Source organism: Nematostella vectensis, chromosome 1 (assembly GCF_932526225.1).
Source record: "Nematostella vectensis chromosome 1, jaNemVect1.1, whole genome shotgun sequence".
NCBI classification, from domain to species: Eukaryota; Metazoa; Cnidaria; class Anthozoa; order Actiniaria; family Edwardsiidae; genus Nematostella; species Nematostella vectensis.
The window spans coordinates 16,520,291-16,537,611 of record NC_064034.1 but is presented as its reverse complement, the minus strand read 5'-3'; the positions used below and the strand labels follow the sequence as shown (position 1 = coordinate 16,537,611).

At 40.2% G+C, this 17,321-nt stretch overlaps 1 protein-coding gene and 1 long non-coding RNA gene across 3 annotated transcripts in view; both read left to right on the top strand.

The window, feature by feature from the left end:
- The window catches only part of LOC5511107, a 48,282-nt gene extending 33,096 nt beyond the window's left edge, over positions 1 to 15,186 (top strand). The window contains exons 54-65 of one of the 2 annotated variants that reach the window (XM_048723873.1): positions 901 to 992; positions 1,405 to 1,484; positions 1,578 to 1,643; positions 1,718 to 1,831; positions 2,363 to 2,419; positions 2,771 to 2,866; positions 11,073 to 11,118; positions 11,424 to 11,479; positions 11,649 to 11,735; positions 12,065 to 12,290; positions 13,417 to 13,466; positions 14,663 to 15,186. In XM_048723873.1, coding sequence (XP_048579830.1) covers positions 901 to 992; positions 1,405 to 1,484; positions 1,578 to 1,643; positions 1,718 to 1,831; positions 2,363 to 2,419; positions 2,771 to 2,866; positions 11,073 to 11,118; positions 11,424 to 11,479; positions 11,649 to 11,735; positions 12,065 to 12,290; positions 13,417 to 13,466; positions 14,663 to 14,755 — 1,063 coding nt within the window. In that variant the 3' untranslated portion in view covers positions 14,756 to 15,186. Of the gene's footprint in view, positions 1 to 900; positions 993 to 1,404; positions 1,485 to 1,577; positions 1,644 to 1,717; positions 1,832 to 2,362; positions 2,420 to 2,770; positions 2,867 to 11,072; positions 11,119 to 11,423; positions 11,480 to 11,648; positions 11,736 to 12,064; positions 12,315 to 12,532; positions 12,927 to 13,416; positions 13,467 to 14,662 lie in introns of those variants that run through there. The other variant, XM_048723903.1, reaches the window with a different exon arrangement.
- Positions 15,187 to 15,912: 726 nt separating this feature from the next.
- Positions 15,913 to 17,138, top strand: LOC125561106. The gene is made up of 2 exons (XR_007307132.1): positions 15,913 to 16,354; positions 17,018 to 17,138. It is a non-coding gene; the product is annotated as an uncharacterized LOC125561106 (long non-coding RNA).
- Positions 17,139 to 17,321: the final 183 nt, after the last annotated feature.

Below are 17,321 nucleotides of genomic sequence, written 5' to 3'. Positions count from 1 at the left end.
ATCAACCTTGTGTTTATTTATAGCTTGTCTACACCACGCCTATGCAGGCCATCTAGTTTTTCTACAGCTTGTCTGTAGTCTTTCTAGTAATACCATCACTAACGAACTTTGCTAGCCGGCTCTCATTCGGGGCTATTCAAAAATGTTGTCCAATTCATTTCAACCAAGTGCAGAGCGATATAACAGCGATGAAAGTTTTCTGTGATATTTGTACCCTACCCCTTGTGATATTGGCCATTCAAGATAAATAAACTTTCCGTTATCGTTCAACCCTCATAAAGCAATAAAGAAACAGCGCGTGTCTATTTGAAATACGTGGCGCGTTCTTTTTCTTGTCATGAGTAACTCTTTTGCTCCGACGAAGGGCTAACGCTTGAAACGTCAGCGCAACTACGGTTTTACAGAGGCGTTCAACAAACTTTATCAACCTTGTGTTTATTTATAGCTTGTCTACACCACGCCTATGCAGGCCATCTAGTTTTTCTACAGCTTGTCTGTAGTCTTTCTAGTAATACCATCACTAACGAACTTTGCTAGCCGGCTCTCATTCGGGGCTATTCAAAAATGTTTGTTTTCGAATATTGGGAATTGTATTGCGCGCTCTAAAGCCGAGGTGCACGGGGGCGAGGGTGCGAAGAAATCTTCGCCCCAGCGCACCTCGACCATCGTACGTGCAGATTCCACATGAATGATAGTCATTTTAAGCCACACTACGCTGCCGCCATATTGTTGTTTTTCTTCCGCCGATATAAGTGAGCACGCTTGATAGTTACTTGATAGTTATAACCATATAAGCGAGCATGCGCGCTAGCTATAACCATATATGGTTATAATCTGTGGATATAAGCGAGCACGCCAGAATAAGATCGTTTTGACGTGGGCTGCCTGTGTTATTTGTAGGTTATTTTTGTACGACGATGTCCACGAGAGCCTTAATGACGTCAGACGGCAAGCACTAGAAGACATGCGCGAGAAGTCCGGATCAATGAAAGGTATGCAAATACCCCCCCTCCCCCGTGCTATTTGTAGACAAAACTAAAAATCATAAGCTAGATCACTCTGGTATGTAGCTAAATCCGACTATAAACATCCCGTGGAGATACTGCAAAGGCATAAAAAAATCCCATTGTGTTCTTTCCACCTCCCCTCCCCCCAGAAAACTTAGGTCCACTTTTTCGGATTTCGCACCCAACCCCCCCCCCCCCCCAAAAAAAAAAAATCCTGGTTACGGGCCTGAATTATATGTATATTTATTGGATCCGTCGGCTTGCGTGGATAGCACTTGAGAAATCTGTGTATATTTATTGTCTGAGTCGCCTGGCGTGGCGAGCACGTGATAGGTCTGTGTATATTTATTGGTTTCGTCGCCCGCATGGCATAATCCGTGCATATTTCTTGGCTCAGCCGTAGGTACTGACCCAGTGCTAAAGAAGTGCGATCAAATACGCGACATCCAGGAAGATAACACTAACCTCGGACAGATGGTAAGTAAGGGAGTGTTCACTGAATACCCTGAGCGTGGCACAAATGATATTGTGTGAAACGAAATGATTTGATGTGATTCTTTCTTCCCACAGTTCTTAAAAATGAAGACGATGAATAACTGGAAGAAGACAAGGCTTTTCTTACGATATCACGACTCGGTAAGAGCATTTTATAACTCGATACATCACTTATCTAAAATCAAATTCAGAAACAAATTCAACTTTTTTTGTAGGTGGATAGCTTACGGGATGAAGCAGACCGGGCTAAGCGGGAGTGCCTTGAAGTCAAGAAACTGGCAGAGGAGAAGGCGATTCTTATGAAACAAGAGCAAGCAGCGCTCCGACAGGTATTATCCACAACTGCTTCTTAAATTGCTTTTACTATTTGTGCATGTTTAGATTGCAAAGAAAGACTGTAAATATCAGGTAAAATGAGTGTAAGCGGGTAGGAATAAAAACAATCTTGAAGCTTGGCTATCAGATATTAGTAATACTACACTCTTACAACATACGATACCTGTGATTTGATTGGCTCGCTCTCACTAACCCAGTGGTAGACAGTGCGTAACGAAAACTGCGAATCGCTTCGATTTGGCGGATTAAAGATAGCTAAAATTATATATTGAATTTATATTAAACCAGATAAAATACCCAAACAATTGTGTTTTTAAACAGAAAAATATAGACCACCAAAAACTGGTTGTCAAATCTGCCAAATTTTGAAGACAGAAGTCTTAAAATAGACGTAGTTCTGGCAGAGCTGACTACCAGTTTTTGATGTAAGGTATATTAAAGGTGTATTAGGTGAATGTATTTAACTAACACGTAACTATTCGCCAGTAGTCATGTCGCCTCACTATCTTTTTCTTATTATACAGGCCTTGTCTGAGTTGGAAAAGGAATGCCAAAGACTTCGACGAAAACTCCAGTTTGAGGTAATGCTGCGATCATCTGCTTTTTACGATTGTACTTTGTTCGTATCTAGCAGTATTGAATAATTTTCCGAAAAAGTTTTCCTTTATCAGCGTAATACGAATAGGAAATATGGTTTGTAATTTGTTTAATCTGAAGCTTGATGTGACAAAACTAGTTTTCTACGTAAATAAATGATAAACAATGCTTCTTCGTACTTAAATCTGTCCCGCAAGAAAGCCTTAAACATTCATTAACAGTACATTACAGCAACAGTAGATAGCTAAAATAATCTAGAAATATATGATAAGATTATAGTTGTAAGCTTGTTGCAGTAGCTACATATACGTTTACGGACCTATTTTCTACTGCAGCAAAAATCCAAGATGCAGAAGATGCACGCGCAGATACAGGAACAGCAGAGTCTGCGTCAGCTTGAGCTCGCCAAGTCCACCAATATCGACAAACTGGTTAGTAATAATGAGGTTAAGCTTGCCAAGTCCACCAATATCGACAAACTGGTTAGTAATAATGAGGTTGAGCTTGCCAAGTCCACCAATATCGACAAACTGGTTAGTAATAACGAGGTTGTGCTCGCCAAGTCCACCAATATCGACAAACTGGTTAGTAATAATGAGGTTGAGCTTGCCAAGTCCACCAATGTCAACAAACTGGTTAGTAATAATGAGGTTGAGTATGATGCCAAGTCCACCAATATCGACAAACTGGTTAGTAATAATGGGGTTGTGCTCGCCAAGTCCACCAATATCGACAAACTGGTTAGTAATAATGAGGTTGAGCTTGCCAAGTCCACCAATATCGACAAACTGGTTAGTAATAATGAGGTTGAGTATGACGCCAAGTCCACCAATATCGACAAACTGGTTAGTAATAACGAGGTTGTGCTCGCCAAGTCCACCAATATCGACAAACTGGTTAGTAATAATGAGGTTGAGCTTGCCAAGTCCACCAATATCGACAAACTGGTTAGTAATAACGAGGTTGAGCTTGCCAAGTCCACCAATATCGACAAACTGGTTAGTAATAATGAGGTTGAGCTTGCCAAGTCCACCAATATCGACAAACTGGTTAGTAATAATGAGGTTGAGCTTGCCAAGTCCACCAATATCGACAAACTGGTTAGTAATAACGAGGTTGAGCTTGCCAAGTCCACCAATATCGACAAACTGGTTAGTAATAACGAGGTTGTGCTCGCCAAGTCCACCAATATCGACAAACTGGTTAGTAATAATGAGGTTGAGCTTGCCAAGTCCACCAATGTCAACAAACTGGTTAGTAATAACGAGGTTGAGCTTGCCAAGTCCACCAATATCGACAAACTGGTTAGTAATAATGAGGTTGAGCTTGCCAAGTCCACCAATATCGACAAACTGGTTAGTAACAATAAGGGTGAGCTTGCCAAGTCCACCAATATCGACAAACTGGTTAGTAATAACGAGGTTGTGCTTGCCAAGTCCACCAATATCGACAAACTGGTTAGTAATAACGAGGTTGTGCTTGCCAAGTCCACCAATATTGACAAACTGGTTAGTAATAATGGGGTTGTGTTTGCCAAGTCCACCAATATCGACAAACTGGTTAGTAATAATGAGGTTGAGTATGACGCCAAGTCCACCAATATCGACAAACTGGTTAGTAATAACGAGGTTGAGCTTGCCAAGTCCACCAATATCGACAAACTGGTTAGTAATAACGAGGTTGTGCTCGCCAAGTCCACCAATATCGACAAACTGGTTAGTAATAATGGGGTTGTGCTTGCCAAGTCCACCAATATCGACAAACTGGTTAGTAATAACGAGGTTGAGCTTGCCAAGTCCACCAATATCGACAAACTGGTTAGTAATAATGGGGTTGTGCTCGCCAAGTCCACCAATATCGACAAACTGGTTAGTAATAATGAGGTTGAGCTTGCCAAGTCCACCAATGTCAACAAACTGGTTAGTAATAACGAGGTTGAGCTTGCCAAGTCCACCAATATCGACAAACTGGTTAGTAATAATGAGGTTGAGCTTGCCAAGTCCACCAATATCGACAAACTGGTTAGTAATAATGAGGTTGAGCTTGCCAAGTCCACCAATATCGACAAACTGGTTAGTAATAACGAGGTTGTGCTTGCCAAGTCCACCAATATCGACAAACTGGTTAGTAATAACGAGGTTGTGCTTGCCAAGTCCACCAATATCGACAAACTGGTTAGTAATAATGGGGTTGTGCTTGCCAAGTCCACCAATATCGACAAACTGGTTAGTAATAATGAGGTTGAGTATGACGCCAAGTCCACCAATATCGACAAACTGGTTAGTAATAACGAGGTTGAGCTTGCCAAGTCCACCAATATCGACAAACTGGTTAGTAATAATGAGGTTGAGCTTGCCAAGTCCACCAATATCGACAAACTGGTTAGTAATAACGAGGTTGTGCTCGCCAAGTCCACCAATATCGACAAAGGTTAGTAACAATAAGGGTGAGCTTGCCAAGTCCACCAATATCGACAAACTGGTTAGTAATAACGAGGTTGAGCTTGCCAAGTCCACCAATATCGACAAACTGGTTAGTAATAATGAGGTTGAGCTTGCCAAGTCCACCAATATCGACAAACTGGTTAGTAATAACGAGGTTGTGCTCGCCAAGTCCACCAATATCGACAAAGGTTAGTAACAATAAGGGTGAGCTTGCCAAGTCCACCAATATCGACAAACTGGTTAGTAATAATGGGGTTGTGCTCGCCAAGTCCACCAATATCGACAAACTGGTTAGTAATAACGAGGTTGAGTTTGCCAAGTCCACCAATATCGACAAACTGGTTAGTAATAACGAGGTTGTGCTCGCCAAGTCCACCAATATCGACAAACTGGTTAGTAATAACGAGGTTGTGCTCGCCAAGTCCACCAATATCGACAAACTGGTTAGTAATAACGAGGTTGTGCTTGCCAAGTCCACCAATATCGACAAACTGGTTAGTAATAATGGGGTTGTGCTTGCCAAGTCCACCAATATCGACAAACTGGTTAGTAATAATGAGGTTGAGTATGACGCCAAGTCCACCAATATCGACAAACTGGTTAGTAATAACGAGGTTGAGCTTGCCAAGTCCACCAATATCGACAAACTGGTTAGTAATAACGAGGTTGTGCTCGCCAAGTCCACCAATATCGACAAAGGTTAGTAACAATAAGGGTGAGCTTGCCAAGTCCACCAATATCGACAAACTGGTTAGTAATAATGAGGTTGAGCTTGCCAAGTCCACCAATATCGACAAACTGGTTAGTAATAACGAGGTTGTGCTTGCCAAGTCCACCAATATCGACAAACTGGTTAGTAATAACGAGGTTGTGCTTGCCAAGTCCACCAATATCGACAAACTGGTTAGTAATAATGGGGTTGTGCTCGCCAAGTCCACCAATATCGACAAACTGGTTAGTAATAATGAGGTTGAGTATGACGCCAAGTCCACCAATATCGACAAACTGGTTAGTAATAATGAGGTTGAGCTTGCCAAGTCCACCAATATCGACAAACTGGTTAGTAATAATGAGGTTGAGCTCGCCAAGTCCACCAATATCGACAAACTGGTTAGTAATAACGAGGTTGTGCTCGCCAAGTCCACCAATATCGACAAACTGGTTAGTAATAACGAGGTTGAGCTTGCCAAGTCCACCAATATCGACAAACTGGTTAGTAATAACGAGGTTGTGCTCGCCAAGTCCACCAATATCGACAAACTGGTTAGTAATAATGAGGTTGTGCTTGCCAAGTCCACCAATATCGACAAACTGGTTAGTAATAACGAGGTTGTGCTTGCCAAGTCCACCAATATCGACAAACTGGTTAGTAATAACGAGGTTGTGCTTGCCAAGTCCACCAATATCGACAAACTGGTTAGTAATAATGGGGTTGTGCTTGCCAAGTCCACCAATATCGACAAACTGGTTAGTAATAATGAGGTTGAGTATGACGCCAAGTCCACCAATATCGACAAACTGGTTAGTAATAACGAGGTTGAGCTTGCCAAGTCCACCAATATCGACAAACTGGTTAGTAATAATGAGGTTGAGCTTGCCAAGTCCACCAATATCGACAAACTGGTTAGTAATAACGAGGTTGTGCTCGCCAAGTCCACCAATATCGACAAAGGTTAGTAACAATAAGGGTGAGCTTGCCAAGTCCACCAATATCGACAAACTGGTTAGTAATAACGAGGTTGAGCTTGCCAAGTCCACCAATATCGACAAACTGGTTAGTAATAATGAGGTTGAGCTTGCCAAGTCCACCAATATCGACAAACTGGTTAGTAATAACGAGGTTGTGCTCGCCAAGTCCACCAATATCGACAAAGGTTAGTAACAATAAGGGTGAGCTTGCCAAGTCCACCAATATCGACAAACTGGTTAGTAATAATGGGGTTGTGCTCGCCAAGTCCACCAATATCGACAAACTGGTTAGTAATAACGAGGTTGAGTTTGCCAAGTCCACCAATATCGACAAACTGGTTAGTAATAACGAGGTTGTGCTCGCCAAGTCCACCAATATCGACAAACTGGTTAGTAATAACGAGGTTGTGCTCGCCAAGTCCACCAATATCGACAAACTGGTTAGTAATAACGAGGTTGTGCTTGCCAAGTCCACCAATATCGACAAACTGGTTAGTAATAATGGGGTTGTGCTTGCCAAGTCCACCAATATCGACAAACTGGTTAGTAATAATGAGGTTGAGTATGACGCCAAGTCCACCAATATCGACAAACTGGTTAGTAATAACGAGGTTGAGCTTGCCAAGTCCACCAATATCGACAAACTGGTTAGTAATAACGAGGTTGTGCTCGCCAAGTCCACCAATATCGACAAAGGTTAGTAACAATAAGGGTGAGCTTGCCAAGTCCACCAATATCGACAAACTGGTTAGTAATAATGAGGTTGAGCTTGCCAAGTCCACCAATATCGACAAACTGGTTAGTAATAACGAGGTTGTGCTTGCCAAGTCCACCAATATCGACAAACTGGTTAGTAATAACGAGGTTGTGCTTGCCAAGTCCACCAATATCGACAAACTGGTTAGTAATAATGGGGTTGTGCTCGCCAAGTCCACCAATATCGACAAACTGGTTAGTAATAATGAGGTTGAGTATGACGCCAAGTCCACCAATATCGACAAACTGGTTAGTAATAATGAGGTTGAGCTTGCCAAGTCCACCAATATCGACAAACTGGTTAGTAATAATGAGGTTGAGCTCGCCAAGTCCACCAATATCGACAAACTGGTTAGTAATAACGAGGTTGTGCTCGCCAAGTCCACCAATATCGACAAACTGGTTAGTAATAACGAGGTTGAGCTTGCCAAGTCCACCAATATCGACAAACTGGTTAGTAATAACGAGGTTGTGCTCGCCAAGTCCACCAATATCGACAAACTGGTTAGTAATAACGAGGTTGAGCTTGCCAAGTCCACCAATATCGACAAACTGGTTAGTAATAACGAGGTTGAGCTTGCCAAGTCCACCAATATCGACAAACTGGTTAGTAATAACGAGGTTGAGCTTGCCAAGTCCACCAATATCAACAAACTGGTTAGTAATAATGAGGTTGAGCTTGCCAAGTCCACCAATATCGACAAACTGGTTAGTAATAATGAGGTTGAGCTTGCCAAGTCCACCAATATCGACAAACTGGTTAGTAATAATGAGGTTGAGCTTGCCAAGTCCACCAATATCAACAAACTGGTTAGTAATAATGAGGTTGAGCTTGCCAAGTCCACCAATATTGACAAACTGGTTAGTAATAATGAGGTTGAGCTTGCCAAGTCCACCAATATCGACAAACTGGTTAGTAATAATGAGGTTGAGTATGACGCCAAGTCCACCAATATCGACAAACTGGTTAGTAATAATGAGGTTGAGTATGACGCCAAGTCCCCCAATATCGACAAAGGTTAGTAACAATAAGGGTGAGCTTGCCAAGTCCACCAATATCGACAAACTGGTTAGTAATAACGAGGTTGAGCTTGCCAAGTCCACCAATATCGACAAACTGGTTAGTAATAACGAGGTTGTGCTCGCCAAGTCCACCAATATCGACAAACTGGTTAGTAATAATGAGGTTGTGCTTGCCAAGTCCACCAATATCGACAAACTGGTTAGTAATAATGAGGTTGTGCTCGCCAAGTCCACCAATATCGACAAACTGGTTAGTAATAACGAGGTTGTGCACGCCAAGTCCACCAATATCGACAAACTGGTTAGTAATAACGAGGCTGTGCTCGCCAAGTCCACCAATATCGACAAAGGTTAGTAACAATAAGGGTGAGCTTGCCAAGTCCACCAATATCGACAAACTGGTTAGTAATAACGAGGTTGTGCTTGCCAAGTCCACCAATATCGACAAACTGGTTAGTAATAATGAGGTTGAGTATGACGCCAAGTCCACCAATATCGACAAACTGGTTAGTAATAACGAGGTTGAGCTTGCCAAGTCCACCAATATCGACAAACTGGTTAGTAATAACGAGGTTGAGCTTGCCAAGTCCACCAATATCGACAAACTGGTTAGTAATAACGAGGTTGTGCTCGCCAAGTCCACCAATATCGACAAAGGTTAGTAACAATAAGGGTGAGCTTGCCAAGTCCACCAATATCGACAAACTGGTTAGTAATAACGAGGTTGTGCTTGCCAAGTCCACCAATATCGACAAACTGGTTAGTAATAACGAGGTTGTGCTTGCCAAGTCCACCAATATCGACAAACTGGTTAGTAATAATGGGGTTGTGCTCGCCAAGTCCACCAATATCGACAAACTGGTTAGTAATAATGAGGTTGAGTATGACGCCAAGTCCACCAATATCGACAAACTGGTTAGTAATAATGAGGTTGAGCTTGCCAAGTCCACCAATATCGACAAACTGGTTAGTAATAATGAGGTTGAGCTCGCCAAGTCCACCAATATCGACAAACTGGTTAGTAATAACGAGGTTGTGCTCGCCAAGTCCACCAATATCGACAAACTGGTTAGTAATAATGGGGTTGAGCTCGCCAAGTCCACCAATATCGACAAACTGGTTAGTAATAATGAGGTTGAGCTTGCCAAGTCCACCAATATCGACAAACTGGTTAGTAATAACGAGGTTGAGCTTGCCAAGTCCACCAATATCGACAAACTGGTTAGTAATAACGAGGTTGAGCTTGCCAAGTCCACCAATATCGACAAACTGGTTAGTAATAACGAGGTTGAGCTTGCCAAGTCCACCAATATCGACAAACTGGTTAGTAATAACGAGGTTGTGCTCGCCAAGTCCACCAATATCGACAAACTGGTTAGTAATAACGAGGTTGAGCTTGCCAAGTCCACCAATATCGACAAACTGGTTAGTAATAACGAGGTTGAGCTTGCCAAGTCCACCAATATCAACAAACTGGTTAGTAATAATGAGGTTGAGCTTGCCAAGTCCACCAATATCGACAAACTGGTTAGTAATAATGAGGTTGAGCTTGCCAAGTCCACCAATATCGACAAACTGGTTAGTAATAATGAGGTTGAGCTTGCCAAGTCCACCAATATCAACAAACTGGTTAGTAATAATGAGGTTGAGCTTGCCAAGTCCACCAATATTGACAAACTGGTTAGTAATAATGAGGTTGAGCTTGCCAAGTCCACCAATATCGACAAACTGGTTAGTAATAATGAGGTTGAGTATGACGCCAAGTCCACCAATATCGACAAACTGGTTAGTAATAATGAGGTTGAGTATGACGCCAAGTCCCCCAATATCGACAAAGGTTAGTAACAATAAGGGTGAGCTTGCCAAGTCCACCAATATCGACAAACTGGTTAGTAATAACGAGGTTGAGCTTGCCAAGTCCACCAATATCGACAAACTGGTTAGTAATAACGAGGTTGTGCTCGCCAAGTCCACCAATATCGACAAAGGTTAGTAACAATAAGGGTGAGCTTGCCAAGTCCACCAATATCGACAAACTGGTTAGTAATAACGAGGTTGTGCTTGCCAAGTCCACCAATATCGACAAACTGGTTAGTAATAACGAGGTTGTGCTCGCCAAGTCCACCAATATCGACAAAGGTTAGTAACAATAAGGGTGAGCTTGCCAAGTCCACCAATATCGACAAACTGGTTAGTAATAACGAGGTTGTGCTTGCCAAGTCCACCAATATCGACAAACTGGTTAGTAATAATGGGGTTGTGCTCGCCAAGTCCACCAATATCGACAAACTGGTTAGTAATAATGAGGATGAGTATGATGCCAAGTCCACCAATATCGACAAACTGGTCAGTGATAATGAGGTTTTATTATTGGATTATTCATGTTTTTTCGCCAAGTTAGTGATAGTGATAAGTGATAAGGTTGAGTATTACTTTAGGGTTTTGTTAAAAAATGTCGCACAACCAACTCCTTTATTATTGATTACGATTGCATCGAAAATTCATCGGTTTATTTGCAAGAAATTTTTAAAATAGCCACCCACTATTGCAGTTTAATTTCTTATTAACGATATTTTATTGAAAGTATTCCTTCACTTTCTTAAATAAGCCGTTGGAAATGGATTAGTGGTTTTCAATGGTTATTGTGCGGGAGCGTAAAATAACGGGGTGAACGGCCTTGTTCGAGGATTGCCAAATCAGCTCTGATTATTCTTGCCATTTGCAGATTTCGGATCTGGAAGAGAAGGAAATGCGTCTACGTCTTTTAACAGGTATACTGATATTGGATCATCTGATGATGATTGTAGTGATAATAATGTTTGGATGATGAAGATGATAATGATTATGATAACGATGGCAATGTTGCTTTGATGATTATTAAACACGATATTTGTGATGATGACGTTAATGGTGATGATGACAATGAAGGCAGCGTTACTGATATTTCGTCCCTGTCGTTCCTGCCAAACTTGCTGTTCCTGTTTTTTTTTTATATTTTCTTATTTTTCTTTTCCCTTTTCATGGCTTCTACGCTTAATTTTAGCGGAAACTCATCTGTCACTTATGTTTTCAACAGAGAACCTCGATAGGGATCAAAGACGGAACATGTTCCAACAAGGGCAGTCGAAGAAGGTGTGTTTCGTGTTGAAGCCTTTGCTATTCTACCTCCTCTTCACTGCTATTACACTTTTATCATCAACCTAAATTTCTTATTTTGGTTTTTGTTTCTGTTTATTTGTCTGTGTGTTGTCTGTCATCATCATATCATATAAATACAATCTCGATTTTTTCTCTACGCCAGACCCTGAAGCAAATGATGATGCAACTGGAGCATGAGCGTAGCCTGAAGCTCGGCGCATTCGAGAGGGTCGAGGAGCTTCAGAGAACTGTAAGTGCACAAACCATCCGCAACCTGATTGGCTGGATTCCTTAGACATATCTTCAAATGAAATGCAATTGGTCAACGTTCTGAAAGTTGTTAGCATAACCGCTAAATATGTGTCCTTACTGGAAAATATGATTTAAAAGTCAATGTCTTTCTTTTTGCTGCTGGATGCTAATTAGACGCAAACAATAGGGAGTCTGATATTTGCTCGTCGTTGAAATGACCCAGGAACACTCTTTCTCTACTACCACAGGGATTCCCACCAATATGCTCCCGACTCCATGTAAACCAAGACAATAATATGTTTCATGTGCAGTATCTATCTTTCCCAGATCTACGGCCATAGTCCGTCGCGACCACATTCAAGTGAAAGCATGAATGGGGAAGCACCGCTGGACAAGCGCCCGTTTACCTCGTGGCTCCCTGCTCCTGAGTCGGTCTCAGTCCCCCAGCGGTCAGCTTCCGTCATGGCATCCAAGTCGACGAGTGTCCCTGGCAAGCCCCTGGGGGGTGGTGTGTGGCCTCCGCCCGTGTCTTTCCCTCGGCCTTCCCCTGAGCGTGAGTTTTATTTTATGAAAGGACGGACCATAAGAAAAGTGAAGGTGGGTGGGGGGGGGGGGGGGTAGGCGTTTCCAGTTAGTGCTCCCAAAAAGCCAGAAAAGTGCTCTTAAAAACACCCCAAAAGTGCTAAGTGCTTAAAAAGTGTTCCAAAATCAAAATAGTGCTCAAATAGTGCTCATTGGCGAAAAGAAAATTACCGTATATTTTTAAAACAATTTAGAGATAAATTGTGTTTTAATTAAAATTTGAATAAAAGAAAGAATATTGCTTTTATTAAATACATGCATTAAAGTATCTTATATTGTTGTCCATGAACGGGTAAATCACACTTTAGTGTATAACAACTAACTGTATTATAAATGACTTTGTTCTCTTTTGTGTTTGTTTACCTTTGTTATTTGGATACTACTAAAAAACAATGTTCATTTACAAACATCACCAATGTCAATAATGTCAAATCTGATAACAGACCTTAATTATAACAATCTCCTAACGAGAAATTATTACAAAAACAGGAAAACGTGGCGAACAGATCTTCTAGATAAGGCATTCTAGTATTGTAATGAACTCCACAGGCTACCCAATATTTGTGGAACAAAGCACAGCCTACCTATTAAAATATCGAAATCACCAGTCTTACATTTTTAGCCTAGTTGAGATAATATTATTTTTATTTAAGGAAACTAGAAATCTCTATATAAGACAACAAAACCTAGTAACTAGGGTTAAAAAAGCTAGAAGTTGACTTGTTTACCCAAAAAGTGCTCTCTGATCAAAATAGTGCTCCCAAACCCAAATTGCGCTAAAATAGTGCCGGGCACAATCTTGTAAGGCCTAGGGGGGGGAGGGTGTTCTGCATGTTTGTTTGTTTTTTCCTGTTCCCAACACGTGCATGATTCTTTTTTCCTTTCTGTATGCATTTTTTCTGTATGGTTTTGGCTGATTGCATTTTTTCCAGATTTGCCATCTTTTTCCCCTCCTCTTCTTAAATCGTCCGTCCCTAATCCAATAAAACTTTGTCGTAATTATTTGAATTTAACTATGGAAATCTTGTTTGTATGCTATTGATTTATGGAATGCTTGCGTGAACGGAGCGCTTCATTACATTTGCTCTTGTTTCCAGTTACCATTGGATCCACCTCACCTTCATTCAAGATCCAACGACCGAAAACGGTACGTTCCTCGTAAAGTGCTTTGGAAAGTGTATGGCATTCACCTATTCTTATATGAAAAGTGTATGGCATTTACCTATTCTTATATCTCAACACTGATATATTTGGATATATTCGGTTGTAAGTCATTCGCCTCTCGTATGCTTATACCCCCTATAGAATCTCCTTTATTCGAAGGAAGTCACATTTCAAGTTTGCCTTACTGAATTTAGGTTTTACCTGTCAAGGAGGCTTGAAGCAGTTATTCAAGTTACTAACTCCTTTTATTACATGATTGACACGGTTGCCATTGTTTTCTCCCGGGCTTTATTTCACGTTCAAACCTCATTAATATGCAAGTAGCTAAAAGCGGGGCTGATGAATTGAATTGAATTGCTCATTATAATTAATTTCTTACATCTGCAGGTCTTTTTAGGGGTTTGTTGCCACTTTCGCCCTGGTTCTTTATGTCTTTATCAACCTTACAAACATCCTCTACCATTACTTCATCAACACTACAATCGAACACCTTTGATACTATCGAAACTTACGAAACTATCCGATCCTGCCACAGCTCTGGTTCTAATTCTTTACTTCTGCCCACTCTTGATAGGTACGAACAGCCCACACCGTGTTGGTTTTCGTGTTCTCCGGAATCCTGTCGTCCTTTCTAACGCTCCTTTGTAAAGGAAATCACTTCCTTATTGCATGATTGTGATTTCCTACAAATAAAGAACACCTATAGACTACCCCCATTGTGAAATGCCATAACTGGCCTTGCAGGAAATACTCTTCTTTGTATTTGGTACAATTAAGATACCAAAGCCTTTGCTTTCAAGGATGAAATAGTTTTCGTGACTATTAAGCACATACCGATGTGTTTGATTGTTAAAATCGTTTTCCTTTTTGATTGCCGTAGAAATTGCAGAAGAAATAACTTTTCGATATATATGCTAATAGTGTTTGAATCCTCCACATCACTCTTTGTTCAATCAGGGTTCAATTTCAAAGATTAAGATTCTGAGACAATTTTTGCGTGGAAACCTTTGTCAATCTGTAATTAACTCTTACATTCATCGAGACGATCTCAAATAGCTAGTTATTTGGTGCACAAGAGGAAGATTTGACTATTAGCAATGTTTTATTTATTTATTTATTTATTTATTTATTTATTTATTTATTTATTTATTTATTTATTTATTTATTTTTATCTTGCAGCATAGCGGGAGACTGCGAGGCAAGATTACCGAGAATCTTTTGAGCGACTTGGACCAGGATGGTATGGAAATTAGACGGGCGCCACCTTTGTAAAAATCGTAGCGCAACTTCAGGAGAAGCAGTGCAGAGCTTGCGTGACAAACACTGCAAAAGTAGCAAAAGCAATAACTGCAGAAATACCTCCAACGACCAGCAGCAATAGCCAAAAGCAGGAGATTTAAACAACTGTGACAACACCAGTAGTATCAACAACAACAACAACAACAACAACAACAACAAAACAAGAAGAATATTACAAGCAACACTGTGTGCACCGTTTGGGAATATCACCAACTTTTACCGCAAGCAACCAACCATTTTGTCTACTATGGAGTAGATATGTCTTGAGACTTTATTTTCTAAGGACGACCAATCTTTTGGCACTTGTAAATATATTTTAAAACGTAATTTTTTGTAAAGAAGTGGTATACTATTGAAATAATATTTATTTTAATAACTTTTATTAAACACAGCAATGGGAACAACGCTGGTCACAGTTTATTTTGATTAACAATGGCGCTAAACAAGCTCTTTTTCGACCCAGGGCTTATGCAATGTCCCAAACGTTCGCACAGCTTGATAAAATAATTATGGCCAGTTTTCCAGATAATATGATTTATGCACGAAGGCGAGGTTGCCGTTTTTTTTTTTTCCGACTTTTTAAACCAAATACCGCATTTCTAGATCTTTTAACTTGTATGTTTAGCTTTCAGCTTTTTTGTAGAACGGAAAAACATTGCAAAAGACAGCTGTTCCCGCTTTGCCGCCCCCTCGACTTCCAAAAAGTAGTATTTTCCTATTGAAGGACATCTATACCAGCGCACACCTTGAGAACGTAAAGCCTCTTAAAATGACACGAGAGTAAAAAAAGCTAAACACGTGCATATGACATATGCTCGATGACAACAAAAGTAAACTGAAATGTACGCCATAATATTTCTCCTGTACTGTCCCAATCTTTTTTTATGGCGGAGCAAGCGCGGCCGGAATATAACTGCGACTTAGTTTTTTTGGTCATCGCGCGGGTACCCTGTGTGGTCGCCCGCCTGCCCGCACACTTTGCGATAATTTTATAATGTCTCCTTGGTAGAATAAAAACACATTAATACACTTTTGCACTACCTGTGAATGTTGAATTATTTAATAAAACCCTGACAAATATAGTAAAACCTACAATAATTTTACTTTTTGTATTTTTTTTATTTTGCACATATGGGAACCCTGCGCCTCTTTTATTTCGCGCGCTTTTCGCAACTCGCTTCCCTCACAACTTTGCTCAAAGAAATATTCGCTCGACAAATAATCCCGTAAAACCTACAAACATTCAAGACATGGTAGGGGAAGGAATGGAGGAATATACTGATAGAGAATGGACTAGTTGAGCACTAAATTTCATCCAAACCTTGTCGAACTGGTATAAAATCTTTTCACCGACGAACTGTTGCTCATCATTCGGAAATCAATAGCACATTGAAACTTTTACTTAACAAATTACTGTCACAAACTTCCAAAAAAGATACCAGAATCTTGGCAAGACAATGTCTAATGACGAAAGGGGAACTAAAAGATACCAGAATCTTGGCAAGACAATGTCTAATGACGAAAGGAAGGAGAAAAAAGGAAGGAGAAAATATTCTGTCTCTATCAAAACGAGTAAGTGCTAAACCGACGTAAGCTGTGTAAAAATTTATAATTCTTACTAAGTTAGGTTACTCAATAATTTTTATTGGTAATTCTCGAATTTCCTCAGAAACAATTTTAACTATGAAACTATGTAGCTGTTGCATTAATTCCTCTTTCGATCGATGCATTGTATCAAGCGGTCTTTCGTCTTTTGTTTGGTTGATATTACCACAATGCACATTGTATTTTCATATTTACTTAATATAGTGTTGTTGTTTTTTTGTACGTTTGAGTTGTTTTTTGTTTGTTTTTTGTTTGTTTTTTGTTTTATAGAAATGGTAATACTTAATACAGAAATACAGGGTTGTGTCGTAAAGCGAGTAAACACAAAACCAAACTATCAACCTATGAGGCGGGTATCACAAAATTTAGGACCTCATTATCAAGCCTAATTTTTGTTATTCACCCGATTTTACAAGATTTCTGTCCACGTTAGGTTGACAGCCAAGAACCTACGGCATTTATATAGGGCATAAGAAACAAGCCACCACTCGATATCATTTAATTTATTTTAGGTATATGCTTGAATAAAATGGTAGTATGAATTATTTTTTGGCATTCGGAGTTGCAGGAGAATTAAAACTTTTTTTCAATGTTTTTTTTTCTGTTTTTTTTTTTCTTTTTTTTTTTCAGGCGTATCAAGCAAGAAACCAAAAAAATATAAACCAGATAAAGAACGCTTGTTTTATGTAAAAAAAACTCTGGATGGGTAGCTATTTTAGAACACTAGAAATCATAGAAAGCATAAAATGCATCTGTGGTGTACTGATATTCCCGCTGTTGATTGCCCTCACCCCTTCTCCTTGTTCTTTGAGTAAGGAAATGTCAAAAACTTTCTATTCTATGCTTGTAAATTTGGAGGATATGCTGGCTCCGCTTTAGGCAGTGCCTAAATCTATATATTATTAGAGCTAGACATAGAAGAAAAATGCCTAGC